Source organism: Musa acuminata, chromosome BXJ2-3 (assembly GCF_036884655.1).
Source record: "Musa acuminata AAA Group cultivar baxijiao chromosome BXJ2-3, Cavendish_Baxijiao_AAA, whole genome shotgun sequence".
In the NCBI taxonomy this organism is placed as follows: domain Eukaryota; kingdom Viridiplantae; phylum Streptophyta; class Magnoliopsida; order Zingiberales; family Musaceae; genus Musa; species Musa acuminata.
The window spans coordinates 8655178-8677175 of NC_088340.1; the positions used below are offsets into that span (position 1 = coordinate 8655178).

A 21998-nucleotide genomic window follows, 5' to 3' on the forward strand; every position below is an offset into this window, starting at 1 on the left:
CTCCGTGCGGGGGATGTTCCCCTGAGGCTTCAGTCGAGTGCGACCTCTCAGTCGTGGGCTCATCTGAGCCGCTCTGGTGATTATCCGACATTCTGGGTCCCCCTTCTAGCGCCAAAATGTTGTTGTAAACAACCTTGAGCCGTGACCTCGGGGCCGACGCGGCTTGGTTCGAGTCCGGATGACAGGGGATTTTCCCGAGACGGCTTTCGAGCCCACCGAGGTGGTCGTATGCGGTGGTCGGGACGGGGCGAGGTCGCTGTTTCCTCCGTGAGGCTGCTCCATGCCTGGGTGCCTAGCGGGAAGCCGTCATCTTCGCACCTGCATAAAGGTCAAATTGGGGTGCTCGGCCTGACCCCTCCGACGATCAAGTTAGTTGATGTGAAGGAGATTTCATATGAAGAAATCTTTTTGGTGTGTCTCTCCCCCCCCGTTCAGAATGCGAGAATATTTATAGGGAAGCTTACTGTTTCATGATGTGCCCGCTTGTAGGGGCAAGCTGGTAGCGTTTGACATTGGTGTTGGCGTGGCATGAAGAACCGAGCTTGAGCAGGCGTTAATGTGCCTCGACCGACGTTATGATCCGTTTGACCAGGAGTTATCGTGTCGATCGAGGCGTGAGGTGTCATGTGACATCAGTCGAGTCTTATCATAATTGCTATCAAATAGGATGGATCAAATTAGTGATATCATACCCTTACCCTTCTCTCATGCAGCACAAAGCAAATCACCATGTTTAGCTTCATCAGCAGCGCAAGTCTCCAGCAATTTGTACTTCCCAGATTCCGTTGGCAATCGAAGATGGAGACAGAGAGGGAAGGGTAGAAAAGTAGGGTAAACAATCCATGGGGAACCGACTTGCTGTGACATCCCTTTGACGCCCTATTGCTTCTCAATCAACCGTCTAAGACGAACGCATCCATAACCAACGGCTCCGATCACCTTCTCCTTCCCTTTCCCCCAAATATCAAATTACGAATCCCGTTCCATACGAAAGGCCATGGTCAAAACATTACCTAAATTAAAACAGACGCATAGCGAGCCAATCTCTTAAGAAAGAGGAAGATGAGGTAGTTTCGGCCAAAATATCCCACAATCTTATCCCCGATGTGGACTCCGCTCTTCCTCCTCCTCCTCTATTTCGCCGCCGCTGATCATGGCGGAGCCACCATCATCTCCGTTACCGATCACGGAGCCGTGGGCGACGGCAGGTGCTACGACACGGTGGCGATCCAGGCGGCGATCGACGCGTGCGCAGGGGCGGGGGGCGGGCGCGTGCGGTTCCCCGCGGGCGGGGACTACCTGACCGCCACGGTATGGCTTCGAACAGGTGTGGTGCTGGAGGTGGAGGCCGGGGCGCGGATCCTCGGAGGGAGGCGGCAGTGCGACTACCCGGCCGACCCGGCGCGATGGTATGTAGTGGTGGCGGAGGGGGTGCAGCGAGTGGGGATCACCGGCGGCGGGGAGATCAACGGGCAGGGCGAGGCGTTCGTGGTGCGGCGGGACCCGCGGAAGAATGTGATGGTGAGCTGGAACGCCACCGGATCGTGCCGCGGCGACGAGTGCCGCCCGCGCCTTGTCGGCTTCATCGACTCCGTCGATGTCGTCGTCTCTGACGTCACCCTCAACCAGACCGCCTACTGGTGGTGCGTTTCGCTCTCCCACTCTCTCTCTCTCTCGCTTTCCTTAGTATTGAAGTACATAAACACCCTATCTCAGTCCACCCTCGAAGCTGAATTTTTCTGACCAACGTTAATTTGGGTTGGGTTAATGCTTCCCTCAGTTTTTAGGAGCGTTTGGCCCATTTCATGTGGGCTGAATGTGCCCAAAATAGCTGTCAATGGGCATTTGTTCTCTATTTTATTCATTTAATTCGTTCAAAACAATTGATATTCGATCTCATTTCTTATGAGGAATTAATACCTTGTAGATCATGACGCAATTAAACTTACTAGGACAGGGAAATTGAAGTGATGGCATCTTTCTCTTCTGCAGTTTACATTTGGTGAGGTGCGATCACACATTTATCCGTAATATCTCGATTTATGGAGACTTCGACTCGCCCAACAACGACGGGATCGATATCGAGGACTCCAACAACACCTTCATCACGAATTGCCATATCGACACAGGGGACGATGCCATATGTCCCAAGTCCTCCACGGGACCTGTGCACAACTTAATAGTCACGGACTGCTGGATTCGGACCAAGTCATCTGCGATCAAGCTTGGAAGCGCGAGCTGGTTTGACTTCCGGAGATTGTTGTTCCACAACATCACCATCGTGGATTCGCATAGAGGACTCGCAATGCAGATTCGAGATGGAGGTACTTCTTCTTTCGTATGCTTGCCTATGCTTTGTTTTTGGCAGTAACAACAGTGATGATCTACGCAGGCAATGTGAGTGACGTCGTGTTCTCCAACATCAGAATAAGCACGAAATACTACGATCCATCATGGTGGGGAAGAGCAGAGCCAATTTATATCACAACCTGCCCGAGAGATCCGGGTTCTAAGACCGGATCCATTTCAGACGTTCTCTTCATGAACATCTCAGCCGTGTCGGAGAACGGAGTGTTCTTATCGGGTTCACCGGGAGGACTCATCAGCAACCTCAAGTTCAAAGATATCAATCTGACGTACAAACGGAAGACGAAATATCCCGGTAACTTGTACGATTACCGGCCGGGGTGCAGGGGCATGGTGAAGCACCAGACGGCGGGGATGACGTTGGAGCACATCTCAGGACTGGAGATGGAGAATGTGAAGATGAGGTGGCATCGGAGCAACGTCAAAGGGTGGAATAATCCTCTTTCGATCACACCTTCCACCGTAAACAAACTATCTTTCAAGGAATGGGCCTCTGAGATCTGTTAGCAATTTATTGGTCATCGTTCATCGTTCCGGCATGGAGCACAATAGATTATTACTCTTCTGAATGCTCATATAAGAAGTAGAGATGGAAACAATAAAAAAGAAAGAACACAGGGAGATCTATTATGTAAGATATATAATATAACTTATCTTAGACTTTTGTCTATATACTCTAAGGGCATGCACAGACGCACATCTGGTCCTGTGAAATAATAAGAAGAGAGAAGAAAGGATAGTTCCTCTTTGCAAATTGACAGCGATCTTAGATTAAAGATGGTGCCTTGTAGATCAAACATAAATCTTTAAACAGATGACATAGATCTTTAAACAAATACATCAAAAGATACGCATCGTTAAATTAGATCTAAGTATTTGATTTTAATCCAGGCATAAAGATTATTTTCGTACTTAATATAGCATATTACAGTTTTTAGCTTGCAATTGGTATCAAAACTTAGGTTTTTCAGATTAAATATAGTAGATCTATTATTTTGTTTACGATGCATGATTGATCCCTTTTTCGCTTATGATCGACCTTGCTACGAATCTGTTGATGGTAAAATTGTGCTGGGTAGCGCAACGCAGCAGGCATACGCGGGCATCACAGTGCCCATGCGACGATCGATCGCACATGGCCAGAACCCGTCCATGCGATGATCGCATGTAGATCATCCAATCTAAGATCTAAGATGCATCGTAATCCCATTATCATTATCCCATCCCAATTAGTAAGATGGCATCGCAATCCCATTATCATCATCTGACCTCTGCTCATCCATTGACTATGGAGGTCCATGGGCCTGCCATAACATGATCCGCTAGATCCTTCTTCTGCAACCTTGACCGGATCCGGATCCGGATCCGGATCCGACCAATGTCCGGTAACTAAAACCCTGATTCCTAATAAAACAGAAGCAACCTTCGAAATCGGACTATCTCGTGAGCCGGTCACCAACTCACGTAATTGGGTCTTCCAACGGGACGAAGACAAGACGAAGGCCCGAAGCCTCCGCCACACGTCTTGACAAACCGAAACTCGAACTTCCAACTGGGCTAACGTTTATGCTCGACGAGACAAAATGAGATCGGATCAAGTGAATTAACTACGGCGCAGTACGCCGGACGGAAGGAAGCTCATTTTTAATTTTGGCTTGGCGGGCACTAAAGCAGCAGAGTAGCTGCCTGTGGTACCATTACCAGTAAAGCGACAAGAGGCGTGAGTAGTGGACAAAAAGCTTTCGCTTCGCTCCCTCCCCGATGCGCTCCTTTACCACATCATTTCAAATGGCCTTTCCTGTTTTTTTACCATCTCACCCCTCGGCGGCTCAGCCGACGACACACTCCGTTCGATCATGTCCATTCTCGACATTCCATCAGAACCCTCACTCCCCATCCCACTAAACCTACCCCTTTCCCTCTCAGCCTCTGCAACGCCTTGCGGCGTCAATGGCCAGGTTGTAACCAAAGCCCGAGGGAATGATGTCGAAGCAACCTGGAAGAGAGGCCAGGGCGGAGGCTGTTGTGCTCCTCCTCCTCCTCCTCCTCCTCTTCTCCTCTGCTGCGGCACTGACCACCGATGGCCTCGCCCTCCTCGCTCTCAAGTCCGCCGTCTCAGTCGACCCTACCGGTGCCCTCGCCAGCTGGCTCGACTCCGACGCCAGCCCCTGCTCCTGGACCGGCATCACCTGCCGCCTTGACCGCGTCGTCGCCCTTTCCCTCCCCGATCGCGCCCTCGCCGGCTACCTCCCCTCCGAGCTCTCCCTCCTGTCCGCCCTCGAGTCGCTCGCCCTCCCCGGCAATCGCCTCTCTGGTCCAATCCCCGCCGCCCTCGCTGCCCTCGGCGGCCTCGCCGAGCTTGACCTCTCACGCAACAACCTCTCCGGTCCCATCCCGCCCGAGCTCGGTCAGCTGACGTCCCTCGCTCACCTCGACCTCTCCTCGAACATCCTTAGCGGGCTCCTGCCCCCGGCCATCGCCACCCTTCCGCACCTCTCCGGCGTGCTGAACCTTTCCTGCAACCTGCTCTGTGGTCCGATTCCGGCGGCGTTCGGCGACATTCCGGTCGACGTGAGTCTAGACCTCCGGCAGAATAACCTCTCCGGCGAGATCCCGCAGGTTGGGCCCCTCCTCAGCCAGGGACCCACCGCCTTCGCCGAGAACCCAGACCTCTGCGGCTTTCCTCTGAAGAACCCGTGCACGACCCCGAGGCAAGACCCCAAGATCCCCCAGCCGAACCCTAACATCAGTCTGAACCCCAGCGATGCTACCCCTCGTCCAATCGATGCGGAAAAGCGGAGGAGGTCGGCGAGCACGATCCCCATCCTCGCCGGTGTTGTGCTGGCTTCCATCGCCTCGATCCTCCTCCTTCAGTGGCACTTCCGTCGGCGGAGCGCCGCCGGGGAGGGCAAGGCCTCCAAGATCGAGATAGGCTCCTCGCCCGGCTACGGTAGCTCTGCGGTGGGGGGCTCGCGAGCTGAGGAGCGTAGGGAAGGGCACGCGTCGGAAATTTACGCGGCGGTGGACGAGGGGTTTGGGATGGAGCTGGAGGAGCTGCTCCGGGCGTCGGCGTACGTGGTGGGGAAGAGCCGGAGCGGGATCGTGTACAAGGTGGTCGTGAACCGGGGGGCCTCCTCCGTTGCGGTGCGTCGCCTCAGCGAGGCAGACGACGACGACGATCCCGGGGCCGGAGCAGGCGACGAGTGGCGGCGGCGCCGAGCGTTTGAGTCGGAGGCGATCACAATCGGGCGGGCGAAGCATCCCAATGTGGTCCGCCTGCTCGCCTACTACTACGCCCCGGACGAGCGCCTACTTATCTACGACTACATTCCCAACGGCACGCTGCACGCCGCCCTCCACGGTCAACTTCCAAATCTGTGTACCGTTATCTTAATTACTATGCCTACCGTCGATCATTCATCAAATGTCGTGAACTGCAGGTGGACCTCAAAATCCGACGGCTTCGACGCTTCCGTGGGCGACGAGGCTGAACATACTTCAAGGGGTTGCGCGCGGGCTAGCTTACCTGCACGAGTTCAGCCCCCGGAAGCACGCCCACGGGGACATCACGTCGTCCAAGATCCTCCTTGACGACGACTTCCGGTCGCACATCTCCGGCTATGGCCTCGCTCGTCTCGTCTCCTCCGGGTCTCACCAGAAGCTGGCCCACTCGGCGTCGAAGAAGTTGGCGGTGCCCAGGGCGGGGAACGGGTACCTGGCCCCGGAGGCGCGAGGACCGGGGGCGTCTTCGGCATCATCGACGCAGAGAGGGGACGTGTTCGCGTTCGGGGTGGTGGCGCTGGAGGTGGTGACGGGCCGACCGGCGGACGCAGATCTGGAGGCGTGGGTGCGGGGGGCGTTCAAGGAGGAGCGGCCGCTATCGGAGGTGGTGGACCCGGCGCTGCTGCACGAGGTGCACGCCAAGCGGGAGGTGCTCGCCGTGTTCCACGTCGCCCTCGGGTGCACCGAGGCCGACCCGGAGCTCCGGCCCCGGATGCGGACCGTGGCCGAGAGCTTGGACCGGATCGGCGCGACTCGGTGACCCGGACCGCCCGGTGCGTTTTGTTTGTGTCTCGAACTGCTGTACCTTTCTCTATGCATGAGTAGGTAATATTTTTATTTAGATTAGAGCAGAGAGGAAGGGCTTCTTGTTCTACCCAAATTGCACGTTATTTGGGGGGTGGGGCGGCGTTGGTGGTAGTAATGGTGTTACTGTCGGACCAGTTTTTGCCACTCTGAAAGAAGGTAAATTTGGGCGTTGGTGGTGGTGGTGGTGGTAATGGTGTTACTGGCGGACCAGTTTTTGCCACTGAAGGAGGTAAATTTGTTGTTATTATTAGTGATGGCAGCACTCCAGCTTTGGCCCGTGTACGTTTGTCCGTCTCCGGAGTGCAAGCTGATGCTGTTCTCTGCCGACTGCCCAACTCTGGATTCTGTGATATTCTCTTTCTCTCTCTTGTAAGAGACACTGGTGGGTTTAAAAACGTTAATTATCATTTTTCTTGTTTTGCCTTCTTTAAGAGAAAAATGCAATTGAGTGCATGCTATTATATATAACACAGCAGAATCAGAAAACGTATCTGCGTCACTGAAAAGAAGCTTGTCTTTTCGACAAAGCTATTGCTACTACTAAGGCTGAAGAGTGCATCTCAGCACATGGTGGTGACTTGGTTGCCATGTTCATAGCACGGTGGTGGTGAAGATGAATGGGGACAGCAGGAAAGTAAAGCCATTGTGCATAGCATAGTTGGTGAATGATGAGACACAAAAATATGCAGGGTGCTATGTGGTCGTTCCTTGAGAATTCACCAGCTACATTGGGCTTCCCTTCCTATCGGGACTTCCTTAACTGGGCCGAGTGATGTTTAGTTCTCTTGATGCACTTTCTCTCTCTTTTAGAGCAATTTTAATGGGGAAATATGCTGCATAAAAGATGCAGTCAGTATTAATCAGTTCATTAAATAGCAGCAGTCATCTGACGCACCTCACAGGCGTAATGCAAGCAGGCCTGGAAATGAATTGTGTTGGTCCCCTTGCATTCATTTCCTGCTAAATCCATGCTTGTAGATCCATAATGACTTGAATTTGCATGGTGGATGGACCACGACTACTGGTGAGATGTACTCTGATCTCTCAGATGTTGATGCGAGCATGTATTGGAATTATATAGCGGAACATAGGAAACAAGGAACAATTAAAAGCATTAGCATCTGAGGAGGAGGATATGCTACCAAGATCTCCATGGACGAGGGCATCGTACTCCAATCCCATCTGCCACAAGAATTCTTTCAAGTTACAGATTCTTGGCATCGATGGAGGTCGATTCCAAGGTCAATATCTTGACGACAGCTTAGGAATTAATTGGAGCAGAGGCGCTTGCGGATGTCTTCTGCCGAATCCATTTCAGCAATCAAACAATATTTCCACCACGTCCGGAGAGTTCACGGCAACAACACCACTGCTCTCAACCTTCTGATCGAGAGTTGACCCTATCAGTTGTCTCACCACCGTAGCCAACAAAAGAAATGTCAACGGGATCGTCACGCACAAACAATAAAAAAAAGGATGCAACTCACATTTCACCACACCTAAAGAGGGTCGGTCAGCAATCAATCTGCTTTGCAAGAAATCAAAGGTCCGTTTGTCAGAACATAAAAAACTTAGTCAAAAGCGACTCGGCCGTTCCCATGCCATGAGGCGTTGAAATCAATCTCTCTACTTTGATACTACGGACGTGAGTGATTGAGGAGACCCCAAATGCGATCGAGGGCATTGTTAGCCTTCCTTGCTCCTATGTTGATCGTCTCATCTCCATCCTAGTTTGACTAATTCGGAGGCAACGGACGGAGTTAGGTGAGGCTTATTAGATTATCCAAGCAGACACGTAAGTTCGTCGAATTCGCGAATTATAACATCATATATGTGGATGAAGCTACAGGTTTTCTCTTCCATGTCGCTGGAAAAGATCACCGGCACCGATTCTGATGAAATCTATCATCTCTCCATCTGCAATTTTGAGCACGAGAAATGGCAGATCACGTTTCGGAAAGTGCATAGTTTCTCTTAGGAGACGACAATAGAATTCAGTTGATGTGCAATTTTTAGCTCTGCAAAGCGAGGGAACACATGAAAGAAACACGAGAAGCTTTAGATGACATTATTCCAGGGAATAATAGTTTCCAAAATAATGATCTGCTGCTCGTACCGTCTTCTCCTCTGAAGAAGTAGATCGATGGAAATATCCATACAGGGGACAGTCGATGAACAAAAAACCCAGGCTGGCTTCTTTCTTCCTCCATAACCCGAAAGAGCTAAGGTTTTCATTCACTTATCGAACCATTGTTCGACTAAATTCTATCTTATCCTTTCTCTGATCGAGTAGCCAAAGAAGGCACATGACGAGTCAAATCAAGAGAATACAAAAAGAGGAAGGAACAGATCAAATCGTCAATCAAAGAGTGAGGAGGGTAAAGCGTGAAGATTCCATGAAATGGGGCACAGCTTGACAAAAACGTGAACTCTTATCTGTTTCGTCGTTCCCGAAGTGGGATCGCTCGACACAAACATCGTCATTCGGAGGAGGTCCGAACAAAACGATGGATAGAATTGACATCGTTGTTTATGTTCATTTTTGTGTGCATCGGCAGCCTGTTGATGTCTCATCTCAACACATAAAAATTGCCCCACGCCCCCGCCTCCTTCAATCATCAATCATCCGATGAGTAGGGGGTGGCTGGGTGCCGTGTGGGTTCCACTTGTGGCGTACGGCCGCACTCAAAAAGGACGGTGCGTATCGCTTCCCTCGACCGATCCCATCCTTCCAATCATGAACGGACGGTCAGAGATCCTCCATGCTTTAAAACAAACGACCAAAAAAGTCAAACTTCCGCCCTCTCTCATGCACAATCAAATTAACGGGACCCCAAATTAGCAGTAATAATAATAGCAAATAATGAACGCCTCAAATTCCGTTCCCGCAAGCTTTCTCCGCATCCGTTGCACTTGGCAGAGGAACCCACCTCTTTTAGTGGGTCCCACAGGAGTGCAAAGGGCGGTGAGAGATCCACGTGGGAGGTGAGAGGCTCTTTGGGTACGGATTTGGGGACGCCAAGAAGTATCCGTGAATACCTCGAACAGTGATCTAGTGTAGATTTTTCTGGAGAATGTTATGTTGTGGAGGGCAATTTAGTCACTCAAACTGTATATATGCAGCGGCGGAGGCCAAACTTTGATTAGTTGACGGTCGTGAGAAGAAATCCGTGGAGAAAATATGTATGAATTTAAAAGGGGGAGGGTCAATTTCAGAGATTTGTGGTAGAAAATTTTGTGTTCTGACCACGTTTCATCGATTCGTAGATGACGAGCTGCCCAGGATTTCGGAGACTGCAGTTGTGTATTGACACTCGGGGAATTCGTCTCTGCTTTTGGAGGATTTGGAGCCCCAAACAAGGTCTTTTTCCTTCCTCTTTCCGGAGTTTCTTCGATGGCGATATGGCGGAAGCTTGAGATTTTGTTTCCAATCTGTTCGTGTTAAGGAGCTACAGCTTCGGATCTTCTTAAAAGTTTTGGTGAAGGAATTAAAATATAGATTCTTTTGAGGCAGAGCAGCTCAAGAAGAAAGAAAGAGGAGTGATTTAGAGGCGAGAAGAGGAGGATAAACGAAGGAAGTGATGTACGGTTCTCCCTTGGCCTCCTCCTCGTCGTCGAAGGGCCTAAACCTCCCCCACGCGCCCACCGTGCCCTTTGGCGGCCACCGGGAGGAGGACGCTGCGTCCGAACTCTTCCGCGGCCACCCACACCATCACCACCGTCAACAGATGAACCCGGGCCTCCTCCGTTACCGTTCGGCCCCGAGCTCTCTGTTTGAAGAGCCCTGCGAGAACTCCCTCCGAGCCACGCTGTTGAGCGCCGAGACCGAGAACAAGGGCGGCACGGTCGGTTGCCAGAGGAGCCCTCAGTTCCGGCAACCGCCACCTGTGCCCTCTTCCGAGATGGTCAGCTCTCAGCAGAGGCCTGCTTACTCCTCTGCTCTGCCGACGATGTACCATCACTGTCAGCAGCAGCTGCAGATGCACAACATGCCGAATCATAGCTTGGCAGAGATCTCACATCGGGCGGTGGGATCGATGGCGACGGAGATGCAGCGAATCGAGAACGGAGCCGGCAGGAACTCCACCAATCTCACTCGGCAGAGCAGCTCTCCCGCCGGTCTTTTTTCTCCCATGGACGTGGATGCTGGTAATAATCTCTTCCTCTTCTCCTTTTGGACTAGACAACTATAGATTCATCTCGATTGACACAGTTCTTGTTTGCGGACTATTACTGATTCTATAGCAACAGGATGACTGTTGTGAAACGTTGGAGCTTTTCAGCGTTTCACTTGTTGTACTTTACCACGTACATGCCGTTGGATGAGAAGCAAAATAGAAATCAGTGAACGCCTTCTTTTACGGGGAAGTGGGAACAGGCGGTCGATATAATGTTGGCCGAGGAAAACAGCGGAGAATTGGATTATTGGACTAAATTGTTATTCGTTCGATGTGTGTGTAGGTTATGGTAAGATGATGGGATTGGATGGTTTCGGAAATGGGGATCTCCTTCCCATGGGAGACGCCGCAAACAGGCTCAAGGATCAGATGAGCTTCCTACCGAGGCAAAACTCCCTGATGTCTAAGATCCCCGAGTTGGGGAGCGAGGAGGTACAGAATGGAGGGATGATGATGAAGCATGTGTCGGGTCTCAGACATCAGCTCAGCCTGCCCAAGACCTCGTCGGAGATGGCCGCTGTCGAGAATTTTCTACAGTTTCAGGATGCAGTCCCGTGCAGGACCAGAGCTAAACGGGGTTGCGCCACCCACCCGCGGAGCATCGCCGAGAGGGTTATTACTCTCCTTCCTCCTTACTAGTTAGTAGTTTACTCCATCCCTAAGCTTCGATGGGCATGATGATGCTTAGCTATCGAGCATGGATTTTGTCAGGTGAGGAGGACTAAGATCAGTGAGAGAATAAGAAAACTACAGGAATTGGTTCCTAACATGGACAAGGTAATTCTCGCTTGTAATAGAATTCGACCGCACCACTCTGAGAATTGCATGGATGGTCTATCAAAACTCCTATTTTGCAGCAAACCAACACTGCCGACATGCTAGATTTGGCAGTTGACTACATCCACGATCTCCAGAAACAAGTCAAGGTATTGTAATAAATGAACCATGCTGGTCTCGTGATATCTTCAGTTCACGTCCGTCCTTAAGATTGCTTTTGATATCTTTATTTTTGCGTTGTGGACTCTGTTTCAAGGCATTAACCGAAGGCCGGGCGAGCTGCACCTGTTCACGGAGCAAGCAGCAGTCTTAGCTGAGCTCACGAGTTCCAGATTGCTCAAGACAGACAGAAATGTAGGTGACGATATCTGAATTAGAATTGGAATAAGCTTTTTACTGGTGGAGGAAGGCCCGCCGTAGCATAGCCATGTTGCTTAAGACATCATATACGTGCTTCGTCTTTATGTATTCCTGTTTCTTTCAACCAAGAAGATTTTACCAAGGATGATCGATTAGATGGTAAACACAACTTTTGATCTCAAGAAATCAACAACGCTCTTACATTGCTTATGGTAATTTAGATTGGCCATGAATGGTCCGTGCATCATCCACGCCAAGTCTTAATCCCATTCTTCTTTAGATGGTTATGCCAAAAGAAGTGTCATATATATGCAACTCAATCTTGAATCAGAAAACAGAGTTCCCTTTTCTCGAGAGGAAGATGAACTGTGAGGATGAAGAGGGAGAAGAAAGGTAGAGAGCAGCTGGAACCAACGAGGCGATAGCTCCTGGAAGAAGAAAGGCGAAAAGCAACCTTCTTTTTAACTCTCACTGTCGGTGGGAGTGATGACCACGTCATGGTAATACGTTCCTTCTTCTTCGCCTCACCATCCAAAGTCAACTCACTTTGTGTCTCGGCACAGCATCAAAGATCGCACCTTTTAGACTCCGCCTGTGAAGAAGCTGAAATCTCGATCTGTTTCCTTTATTCGAGGGCAGAAGTATCGCGAGAGAGAGAGACAGAGACAGAGATATCCGCCTCTTGCTTGGGTTAAATGTGGAGGGTAGATATAGTGATAGAGAAGTTTACACGGCAGGAGCGACGTCCAATGGTCAATACCAATAAACATCAGCGACATGGAAGGGAAGCACAAAGCGGCGATGGTAGCTGTCAAGTGTCGCCGGAAGATTCACATGATTATCGCCAAATCGAAGAGATAAAGGTGGTACGTATCCATTGCCTTCAAGCAGGCCATTGCCCATCCAAGCATGAGAAACATGTTACAGAGAGAGCTCCTGCGGTCAGACCAATTTAGGCCTCTTGCAGTAGGTTGCAAGAGCTTCATCACATCGGCGAAACACAAAATGCTCATCCAATTCACTGGGATTTGCAGTCATGCTATTGAATCCAAGGAAGTCTTGAACTCCCACAATTGGACTCTGCTATTCTCATTTAGAACAAAATAAAGGCCTTCAAGGAACAGACAATGAAAAGAAGAGGCGCCCTCGTCATAATATCTGACAACAACAAAGAAGAGACATGAAAAGAAGAGTCGATGCGACACAGAAAACAATTTTCTCAACTATTTCCTACATTAAGAGTGAGAGTGGAGTGGGAAATCAATACAAAATGGTGCCACGTTAATCCAGTAACAGATTCAGTAGATAGGGTTCCACGAAGAAATGTTTGACTTGTCTGTGACTTGCGCATGTAAGTCAACTTCCCGAGTTAAGCTTTTGAAGGCGAGTGTGATGCTACAGAAAATTGCATGTTGCGCTAGCACAAGCACAGCCAATCTTGACGAAGTCGCTCGAAAGGAAAAAGTACTAGAAGACATCAACCGGGTAGTGATCACTGACAAACAATGTCGGCTTCCATCACTCGAGACATCCTTCCTAGTTTCCATGTAAAGTTCCGATGAAGCTCCCATGAGGAAGAAGAAAGTCCATGAACTCAGCCTTTGGCAGTCAACAGGGAGTATTATATGTAGCACGGTAGGCTTCTGGAGCTAAATTACGCTTTGACGAAAACACTTGGGCTGCAAACAGATACTTTGGAGGAAGTATGATGTCAAGTAATGGAAGCACATCAATGGGAATACGAGCATACTTCTTTGCATGTTTGTTGCAGCCATTTTTGATTCTTGTAAAGCTTCCAGAGACTACTTCACTTTCAACCTAAGCTGAAAAGTAAGCGAACATTGCGCAGTGCCTTCAAATTCATAAAGCTTAGAATAATAATTCAACAAGTATTGTGTAGTTGACCCACAAATAAAAGCTGTGAAGAAATGCCTAAACCATTGAGCCATCCAAATCAGATAGAAAAATCAAGCTGAGAGACATGCATCCTACTAATGAAACATTACACCTGAGAACTCAAGACTGTCATAAAGATTTCACATGCTACTCTTTCCAGGCCAAACAAGCAGCTTTTCGAGTGTCGCCATTCATGGCTCGTATTCTTGTTGGGCAAAGCCGGTATTCCCAAAGATACAAGTGTCGACATTGGGAGTAAGCATCTTACAAGCTAACTTAGCCATGCAAGTGAAGACTGCAGACGAGAGTCTGGCAAGTACGACAGTCTCCGGGAATGATTGGAGCAAGATCACTGATAATTCTCATCATCACTCTCAACGCGTGTCGTCCCACCATCATTGCCTTCGTCAAGCCCAACCTTATACTGTTGGGAAATGGCACAGACTTCTCTCGAGGCATTCCTCATCGAGTAGGGATGTAAACATCCGTTCTTAGGACAGATTATAATTGAGGAGACTGCTGGCCAACTTTTTGATCTAAGATTTTGTGCGTTGCTTCGACTGTTTCCACCTATTCTCTCGCTTTCTTAGTTAGCTGTTCGGCACTTATTTTGATCGTTCACCCGCATTCTCATCTTTCGTTCTTCTTTTTCTTTTTCTTCCCTTTTCCATTGACCAATACGAGTTCTGTCCTTCTTATCCATTTCCCTTCACGTTTTGCTTCCCTGTTTCCCGGCGTGTGGCATCCGCCGCACAGCAACACCCACGAGAGAGCAAAGCGAACGCTGACAACATACCTTCCGTCGTCTATCAAAAATTTCTCTCCTTTTTCTTTCATTTTTTATACTTGTTTATGATGACTTTTGATCGTTGACCAACTGCCTTGCAGGCGCTCGACGAACACACCCGGGTGAGGCTAACCAGACGGAGAACACCGTGCCAACGCACGAACGGAATGGCCCCACCCTTGCCAGCAACCGCAGGCGGCGAAGGCACAGAGGAAACGTAAGCGCCAGCCGAGCCGTCCACGAGCTGGTGAGTTCACTTCCCGTGACATTTCTGTCGATTTCGGCGATCTACCGTCCATTTCGTTTGATCATCAATTTATACGGACGTCGGTGATCGTTCTGCATGTCGATCCTGTGGTGGAACCGCGAACCATCTCCCACGTCTGAACGGCTCATGGGTTTCTCGATTCCACGCCTTCTAGTGGCGGTGGGCCCCATCGGCGCACGCGAGCCGTGTTCGCGCCATTCTGTTGGGCCACCAAGATCCAACGGTTGCCATCGGAGATCAGCTTTGCACGAAACCGTGTACGCGCTCCAAGTCATCAACGACTGCGATCGCGAGGCGTCCCCACACTAGCCGCCCCTAACCCTGGCGCGGTTCCCCGTCACGCCCGAGACACGGACGACCGGTTCTCCCCAATCGCCAAGGCCAATCCCACAGAGGATTTGGCACTGGGACGAGACGTTGGGAGCGCGGCCGCTGTGAGCGAGCGGAAAAAGCTGTTCCCTAACCTGATGGGTGTAGGAAAAATCCATCCCCGGCCGCACTCTTCCGTCATCTCCGACAATTGTACTATTTTAGCTCAGCACTGCATTTACTATGCCTCCAAAGCCCAAGTCTCTCTCTCCCTCTCTCTCTCTCTCTCTCAGAGACTGCCTCTCTTTCTAAGATCAGGAATCTCCATTGAATTCGATTCAAAGAAGAATTTCTCGGTGACAGGCTTTTTGGTCTCACGTCCTTCTTCTTCTTCTTCTTATTCGATACTGGGAGGATTGGTGTGGCTAGAGGGAGCGAGGACGACTGGGATGAGAATGGACCGCCTGCGGCAGTCGTCAGAGCGGGCTTCGGTGGTGGCAATCGAGTGCGTGGCGGGAAGCTCCAAGGCGGAGGAGTGGTGCGGGGACATGCTGCAGACCGGGGACGTGGTGGAGGAGATTCAGATCGGAGGATCCCCGGCCGTCCGCTCCCCGTTCAAAGGCGGCAAGAGCGGGGTACAGAAGCTGCTCCACTCAGCCTTCAAGCGCGGGGACACGTCCATCGAGGTCAGGGTCCGGCGTTGCGGCGGCGCAGCGGCGGAACTCCAGGCCTGCATCGTGCCCCACAGCGCAGCAGGGCGGCGCCAGTACGCGTTGCGCTGCATCCGCGACCCCAACTACGCCGTCAGGTTCGTAGACCGCATGGAGAGCGAGTGCATAGCGTTGCAGGGTACGGCCTCTGTCCTCTTATGACTCCCACAGATATCACTATGAATTCACCTTCCAAGTTGGACAGGGCATATTATTCTTACTGATTCTTTAGCATGTACTTGTTGGCATGAGGCACCCAATTTCTTCATTTAATCTGCAAACTCCACTTTAATTCAATTCAATTCAATTACAAGCTATACCACAGATAATATAGTGCCTTTATTATCCTGTTAGTTAAGTAATTAACCTACTATATCGTAGAAGATTGTAGTCGTTGGAAGAACCTCAAGTTTAGATCAATTATGGGAAATCTATACATAAAAAACCTCAAAGATCATTGACATGTTCCTTTGCATGACTATAATTAAAAGGTTATACTTCTGTATCCTATCTTGAACGAGATTCATACAGCTTTGTATTGAGCGAAGATTCCTTTCTATACTCTTACTCTCATGTGCAATACTGGATTCCAATTTGTTAGGATAATTGCCAAGCTAGCAATAGTATATATACCATAAGATTCAAACTGGGATGTCGGAAAACAGTTGTGTCTCAAAATCTTGACCAAAATGTGAATCACTTTTTCAGGAGTTGGTCAAAATTTCAGCTATCATTCAAGCACATAAACCATCTCGTTGACTCCATAATTTGGATGTATTTAGAAGTTACTACCTTAATGAAAGATGAATATAATGCATGAAATATGAGGAGTTGTTGCCAAGCCATGAAAATTCTGAAACCACCACCAATAATCTCATTCATTCTCAAGGTTCAAGGAGCTCGAGGGTGGTGTGTGCGCTGAGCACTGCCAAGCTTCAGGATGGGTATGTTCCGTACAATTGGGAAAAGAAGATGCAGGAGTTTCTCCCAGTTTCCAACTCAAGCTGCTTCCTCTCGATGCTGATTCTTCCCAAGGAATTGGACCCGCTCGCTTCCCGCTACAACTCCCTGCAAGACACCTTGGCCCGTGCAAATGCTTGGCTCTGCTCCTCTCAGACTTCAGGAGTCCCCATCGAGTTCATGAACGTCCAGACCGAGGCTCTCCTAACCAAGGTAATCTTATCGACGCCATCCATGGATTGCTGGAATGAGTTACACCAGCTGATGGATATGCTAGGGAGTCTCGCATTGTTTTCCCACAGATATCTGGGGAGACTGCCTCTGCAACCGTGAATAGTGGATCACTATCGGACCTCTCAAATCTCGCAAATGCTAGCCTTTATGGGTTCGAAGACTACCATGGGGTCGACATTGGAGTGGTGAAGGCAGTCCGGCTTTGGTACACCCCAGCCGCTGGGGAACTGGCAGTAGACATTAGGCTTCAAGAAGGTGACACGAAGTTGGGCTTAACGATAAGCCGCACCGAAGAGGTTTGCTGTACTCTCTCTCTCTCTCTCTCTCTCTACCTGGCCGAAGCACGAGATCATAACCTGACTCGAGCTGCATTCTTGACAGGGTTTCATCCACATTTCTTCGGTAGATGAAAGTGACAATGAAGCAGCTTCAACACGATCGGGCCTCGGAGATCTGTTCAGACGAGCACGGAACTCTTCCAAGCTGCTAGTGATCTCAAGGGTGTCCAACGAGAAAGTCCTCCCGTGGATGGTGTCTTCGGCAGGAGCCATTCGTTGCTTCGACACCATCTCGCTCGGCCAGAAGCTGTCGTTGCATAGGCATGCGTTGAAGCCCATCCGAATTCATGTTCTGCTGTGGGAGCAGGCATCAGCTGGTGCGGTCGCGCGGTACAACGCGGCGCCGCCACTTTGTGTCCCATTACCTCCATCAACGGCTGAACTGCCGGTGCATCTCGTTGTCGCTGATGCATCTAAGATAGGGCTCGAGAGGGACACTGCAGGCGACGTTTCATTCAGGTTTAATGAAATCTGCCTGTCATAGCAGCCGAGTCCGACCACTTCGCACGATCGCCTCCTCCATTGTATATATCAGTTTCAGTGAGTTGAGAGCAGATCTGTTCCTCCCATATATATTACTTCTATAGCTGTGCGTGCGTGTGTGTGCGTCACAGATTAGTCCGAGTGAGGTTAGATCATCAGTTATCTTTGTAATCTATAAGCTGTAAGACTGTGCTTTGAGTTGAAAAGTGAAGTAGTCAACCTTTCATGGAGCTATAAGATCAGAATCACAAATTGATTTGGGCTGAAGGATACGCTTCTTGGACGTCGTGCTTAGCCCAGAGATAGTGTTGGCCCCAAGGAAATGAGATGGTAACAGAGCATGTACACTGTTTAATCAAACAGACAGAATAAAGCTTCTCTGTCTAAAGCTTCCCCGCCATGATCTAAAAGCCTTAAGAGTTCTGCATCTTTTGCTTTGCTTTGGATCCCGCCTTGGTTTTACCCTTGGAACCGGCGTCCATAGAAGAAATGGTGTAGCCATTAAGAGCTAGCTGAGTCGCTCAATGAACTCACCGAAGCTAATCGGCGAACCGGCAGTGATGACTGCTCCATTAACCTCTCGAGAGTTCAGTCCATCAGCGATTAAGTTAAGGCGGCCACCAACCCACCACCATCATGGTGTCTTTATTCCCTCCGCTTTCATCTTTTAAATACAGCCCGAGGTCGGCCTTCTTCCGCACCTTTATGTCTCATGCTTGCTCACAAAGACGGCTTCTCCATGAAAGGAGTCATCTTCCTGGACAAAGCACGCCACCATCCATACACCGAAAGAAAGGAGAAGTATTCGCTGTCACCTACTTTGCTTGGAAATCAAGGTTAAGTTTCCCGGGGGTGGGGCACTTCCGGGCTGCGTTCCCGGCAACATAAGCCGAGAATATTGGCGGGAAGGCAGGACCATGATGCTGGTGGTGGAGGTGGTGGACGCCCATGATCTTATGCCCAAGGACGGTGAAGGCTCATCGAGTGCGTTCGTGGAGGTGGACTTTAGCAACCAGCGTAGCCGAACTCGAACCGTTCACAAGGACCTCAACCCCGTGTGGAACCAGAAGCTCTCCTTCCGCCTCCACGACCCTGACATCCTCCCCAAGCAGAGAGTCGAGGCCAGCGTGTACAACGAGCGCAAGACCTTCCCTAGCCGCAATTTCCTCGGGAGGGTGAGAGTACACGGCGCAAACATCGTCAGGCAAGGTGAGGAAATCCTTCAAAGGTTCCAGTTGGAGAAGAAGTGGCTTTTTTCTTCCATCAAAGGTGATCTTGCACTGAAACTCTACATCTCCCCTGAACCAAAGTCTCCTCCGCCTCTTCCACTTTCTCCCACAAACCACAACTGTCCAACCTCTGCTGTCACTGAATCTGATACCATTACCAGCAAGACAACCGCCACTAATAGCACAATCGATCCTGCTGCTTCCACCGAAGCCCTTGCAGTTGAAAGTACTTCTTTATCCACTGACCCAAAGCCAGCTGCTACTGAAGAAGCAGAGTTGAACCAAAGACCAACTGAAGTGAAGCTAGAGACCACTTACTGCATCAACAAGCATCAGGTCTCGCCGCAGCCGGGGAAATCCGTCGAGCAGCAGAGCCCTGCCACTGTGCCTGTGGTGCCGATCATGGCATTCCAGCAAGTCCACTACGGGCAGGCCCAGCCGAGCCGCGCAGAGGAGTACAAGCTCAAGGATACCAGCCCCCAGCTCGGGGAGCGGTGGCCGCATGCGAGGAGAGTGGGATGGATGGGCATGGTCGGCGGTGGCGACAAGCTCACGAGTACCTATGACCTCGTCGAACAAATGTACTACCTCTATGTGCGCGTTGTCAAGGCCAAGGACCTGCCCCCCAACGCCATCACCGGCAGCTGCGACCCTTATGTCGAAGTGAAGCTGGGTAACTACAAGGGCATCACCAAACACTTCGACAAGAAAAGCAGCCCTGAATGGAACCAGGCGTTCGCCTTCTCCAAGGAGCGCATCCAATCGACGGTCCTCGAAGTTTATGTGAAGGACAAGGAGGTGGCGGCACGGGACGACTACATCGGCAGGGTGGTGTTCGATCTCAATGAGGTGCCGACGCGAGTGCCTCCTGATAGCCCATTAGCCCCCCAGTGGTACCGGCTGGAGGACCGCAGGGGGGACGGCAAAGTGCGGGGCGAGATCATGCTGGCGGTGTGGATGGGGACGCAGGCGGACGAGGCCTTCCCGGATGCGTGGCACTCTGATGCGGCCACCGTGCAAGGCGAGGGGGTGTCCAACATCCGGTCCAAGGTCTACGTCTCTCCCAAGCTCTGGTACCTCAGAGTGAACGTCATCGAAGCCCAGGACGTGCAGCCCAACGACGGAAGCCGCCCCCCGGAGGTGTTTGTCAAGGCACAGGTCGGCAACCAGGTGCTAAAAACCAGAGTTTGTCCCACAAGGACGATGAGTCCGATGTGGAACGAAGACCTCATTTTCGTGGCGGCCGAGCCATTCGAAGAACACCTGGTGCTGACCGTCGAAGATCGCGTGCACCACACCAAGGATGACTTGCTCGGGAGGATCGTCCTGCCGTTGACACTGTTCGAGAAGCGACTCGACCACCGACCGGTTCATTCCAGATGGTTCAACATGGAGAGGTTCGGGTTTGGGGTGCTCGAGGGTGACCGGCGAAAGGAGCTCAAGTTCTCGAGCAGGATCCATCTCCGCGTTTGCCTCGAAGGAGCCTACCACGTGATGGACGAGTCCACCATGTACATCAGCGACACCCGTCCGACGGCGCGGCAGCTGTGGAAGCAACCTATTGGGGTACTTGAAGTAGGCATCCTTAGTGCCCAAGGATTGATTCCGATGAAGATGAAGGACGGCAGAGGCACCACGGACGCGTACTGCGTCGCCAAATACGGCCAGAAATGGGTCCGAACCAGAACGATCATCGACAGTGCCAGCCCGAAATGGAACGAGCAGTACACATGGGAGGTCTACGATCCCTGCACCGTGATCACGCTCGGAGTGTTCGATAACTGTCATCTGGGAGGCAACGAGAAGCCCGCGGGAGGAGGTGGAGCAGCGCGGGACATGAGAATTGGCAAGGTGAGGATCCGGTTATCGACCCTGGAGATGGATCGGATCTACACGCACGCATACCCCCTCGTGGTTCTCCAGCCATCCGGGGTGAAGAAGATGGGGGAGCTGCACCTGGCAGTGCGCTTCACATGTTTGTCCCTGGCAAGCGTGATCTACCTCTACGGCCACCCGCTGCTCCCGAAGATGCACTACGTGCATCCCTTCACCATCGGCCAAGTGGACAGCCTGCGGTACCAGGCGATGGGCATCGTGGCAACGAGGCTGGGGCGAGCGGAGCCACCGCTGCGGAAGGAGGCGGTGGAGTACATGCTGGATGTGGACTCCCACATGTGGAGCATGAGGAGGAGCAAGGCCAACTTCTTCCGGATCATGTCGCTGCTCTCGGGGACCATCGGAATGTTGCGGTGGCTGGACGACGTGTGCCACTGGAAGAATCCCATCACCACCCTCCTCGTCCATGTCTTGTTTCTCATACTCATCTGCTACCCGGAGCTGATCCTGCCGACCATGTTCCTCTACATGTTTCTGATCGGGTTGTGGAACTACAGGTTCAGGCCGAGGCTCCCGCCCCACATGGACACGAAGCTGTCGTGGGCGGAGGCGATACACCCCGACGAACTGGACGAGGAGTTCGACACGTTTCCGACGTCGAAGCCGCATGACCTGGCCCGGATGAGGTACGACCGGCTCCGGAGCGTGGCGGGGAGAATACAGACGGTGGTGGGCGACTTGGCGACGCAGGGGGAGAGGTTTCAATCTCTGTTGAGCTGGAGGGATCCGCGGGCCACCAGCCTATTCGTGCTCTTCTGCTTGCTTGCAGCGGTGTTGCTCTATGTGACTCCATTCCCGGGGGTGGCACTGATGGCAGGGGTGTACGTGCTGCGCCACCCCAGGTTCAGGAGCAAGCTGCCGTCGGTGCCCGGAAATTTCTTCAAGAGGCTTCCTTCGCGGATCGACAGCATGCTGTGAGACGATGATGCCGAGTCAAACAACATATAAGATTTGGTATTGGTAGTGTTAGTAGTCAACTTTGTCGTGGGATGTTCTGTCAAATGATGTGTGGGTTGTTAAAACTTATTTGGTCTATCTGTTGTAAGAAGCTGATGCCATAACGTGTGACCTCACGCTTGCCGTGTGATATAAGCCTTTCTATTCCAAGCTCTTTTCA

General features: G+C 51.1%; 5 protein-coding genes across 5 annotated transcripts; all 5 read left to right on the top strand.

Moving 5' to 3' along the window:
- Positions 1-1021: 1021 nt before the first annotated feature.
- On the top strand, positions 1022-3039 carry LOC135607231 (polygalacturonase ADPG2-like). The gene is made up of 3 exons (XM_065098889.1): positions 1022-1643; positions 1993-2324; positions 2393-3039. Exons 1-3 carry the CDS (start codon positions 1105-1107, stop codon positions 2872-2874), a joined length of 1353 nt encoding a protein of 450 aa, XP_064954961.1. The 5' UTR covers positions 1022-1104; the 3' UTR covers positions 2875-3039.
- Positions 3040-4170: 1131 nt separating this feature from the next.
- On the top strand, positions 4171-6924 carry LOC135607232 (receptor protein kinase-like protein ZAR1). Its single transcript, XM_065098890.1, has 2 exons — positions 4171-5728; positions 5808-6924. Exons 1-2 carry the CDS (start codon positions 4348-4350, stop codon positions 6407-6409), a joined length of 1983 nt encoding a protein of 660 aa, XP_064954962.1. The 5' UTR covers positions 4171-4347; the 3' UTR covers positions 6410-6924.
- A 2683-nt stretch (positions 6925-9607) lies between these two features.
- On the top strand, positions 9608-11987 carry LOC103977895 (transcription factor bHLH130). The gene is made up of 5 exons (XM_009393548.3): positions 9608-10605; positions 10918-11246; positions 11346-11411; positions 11492-11560; positions 11668-11987. The coding sequence occupies exons 1-5, from the start codon at positions 10038-10040 to the stop codon at positions 11722-11724; spliced, it is 1089 nt and encodes a 362-aa protein (XP_009391823.2). The 5' UTR covers positions 9608-10037; the 3' UTR covers positions 11725-11987.
- Positions 11988-15259: 3272 nt separating this feature from the next.
- LOC135607234 (uncharacterized) lies at positions 15260-17993 on the top strand. The gene is made up of 4 exons (XM_065098893.1): positions 15260-15880; positions 16631-16914; positions 17004-17231; positions 17317-17993. The coding sequence occupies exons 1-4, from the start codon at positions 15481-15483 to the stop codon at positions 17755-17757; spliced, it is 1353 nt and encodes a 450-aa protein (XP_064954965.1). The 5' UTR covers positions 15260-15480; the 3' UTR covers positions 17758-17993.
- Positions 17994-18377: 384 nt separating this feature from the next.
- Positions 18378-21980, top strand: LOC135607233 (FT-interacting protein 1-like). Its single transcript, XM_065098892.1, has one exon. It carries the CDS (start codon positions 18674-18676, stop codon positions 21797-21799), a length of 3126 nt encoding a protein of 1041 aa, XP_064954964.1. The 5' UTR covers positions 18378-18673; the 3' UTR covers positions 21800-21980.
- The last annotated feature ends 18 nt before the right edge of the window (positions 21981-21998 follow it).

Bases quoted from the DNA above. Each gene is read 5' to 3' on its own strand.
- LOC135607233 (XM_065098892.1), top strand. From the start codon at position 18,674: ATGATGCTGGTGGTGGAGGTGGTGGACGCCCATGATCTTATGCCCAAG.
- LOC135607234 (XM_065098893.1), top strand. From the start codon at position 15,481: ATGAGAATGGACCGCCTGCGGCAGTCGTCAGAGCGGGCTTCGGTGGTG. The intron at 16,915-17,003 runs GTAATCTTATCG...GTTTTCCCACAG, and splicing joins CCGAGGCTCTCCTAACCAAG to ATATCTGGGGAGACTGCCTC. The intron at 17,232-17,316 runs GTTTGCTGTACT...CATTCTTGACAG, and splicing joins CGATAAGCCGCACCGAAGAG to GGTTTCATCCACATTTCTTC.
- LOC103977895 (XM_009393548.3), top strand. From the start codon at position 10,038: ATGTACGGTTCTCCCTTGGCCTCCTCCTCGTCGTCGAAGGGCCTAAAC. The intron at 11,412-11,491 runs GTAATTCTCGCT...CCTATTTTGCAG, and splicing joins TGGTTCCTAACATGGACAAG to CAAACCAACACTGCCGACAT. The intron at 11,561-11,667 runs GTATTGTAATAA...CTCTGTTTCAAG, and splicing joins ATCTCCAGAAACAAGTCAAG to GCATTAACCGAAGGCCGGGC.
- LOC135607232 (XM_065098890.1), top strand. From the start codon at position 4,348: ATGATGTCGAAGCAACCTGGAAGAGAGGCCAGGGCGGAGGCTGTTGTG. The intron at 5,729-5,807 runs GTCAACTTCCAA...CGTGAACTGCAG, and splicing joins GCTGCACGCCGCCCTCCACG to GTGGACCTCAAAATCCGACG.
- LOC135607231 (XM_065098889.1), top strand. From the start codon at position 1,105: ATGTGGACTCCGCTCTTCCTCCTCCTCCTCTATTTCGCCGCCGCTGAT. The intron at 1,644-1,992 runs GTGCGTTTCGCT...TCTCTTCTGCAG, and splicing joins AACCAGACCGCCTACTGGTG to TTTACATTTGGTGAGGTGCG. The intron at 2,325-2,392 runs GTACTTCTTCTT...TGATCTACGCAG, and splicing joins AATGCAGATTCGAGATGGAG to GCAATGTGAGTGACGTCGTG.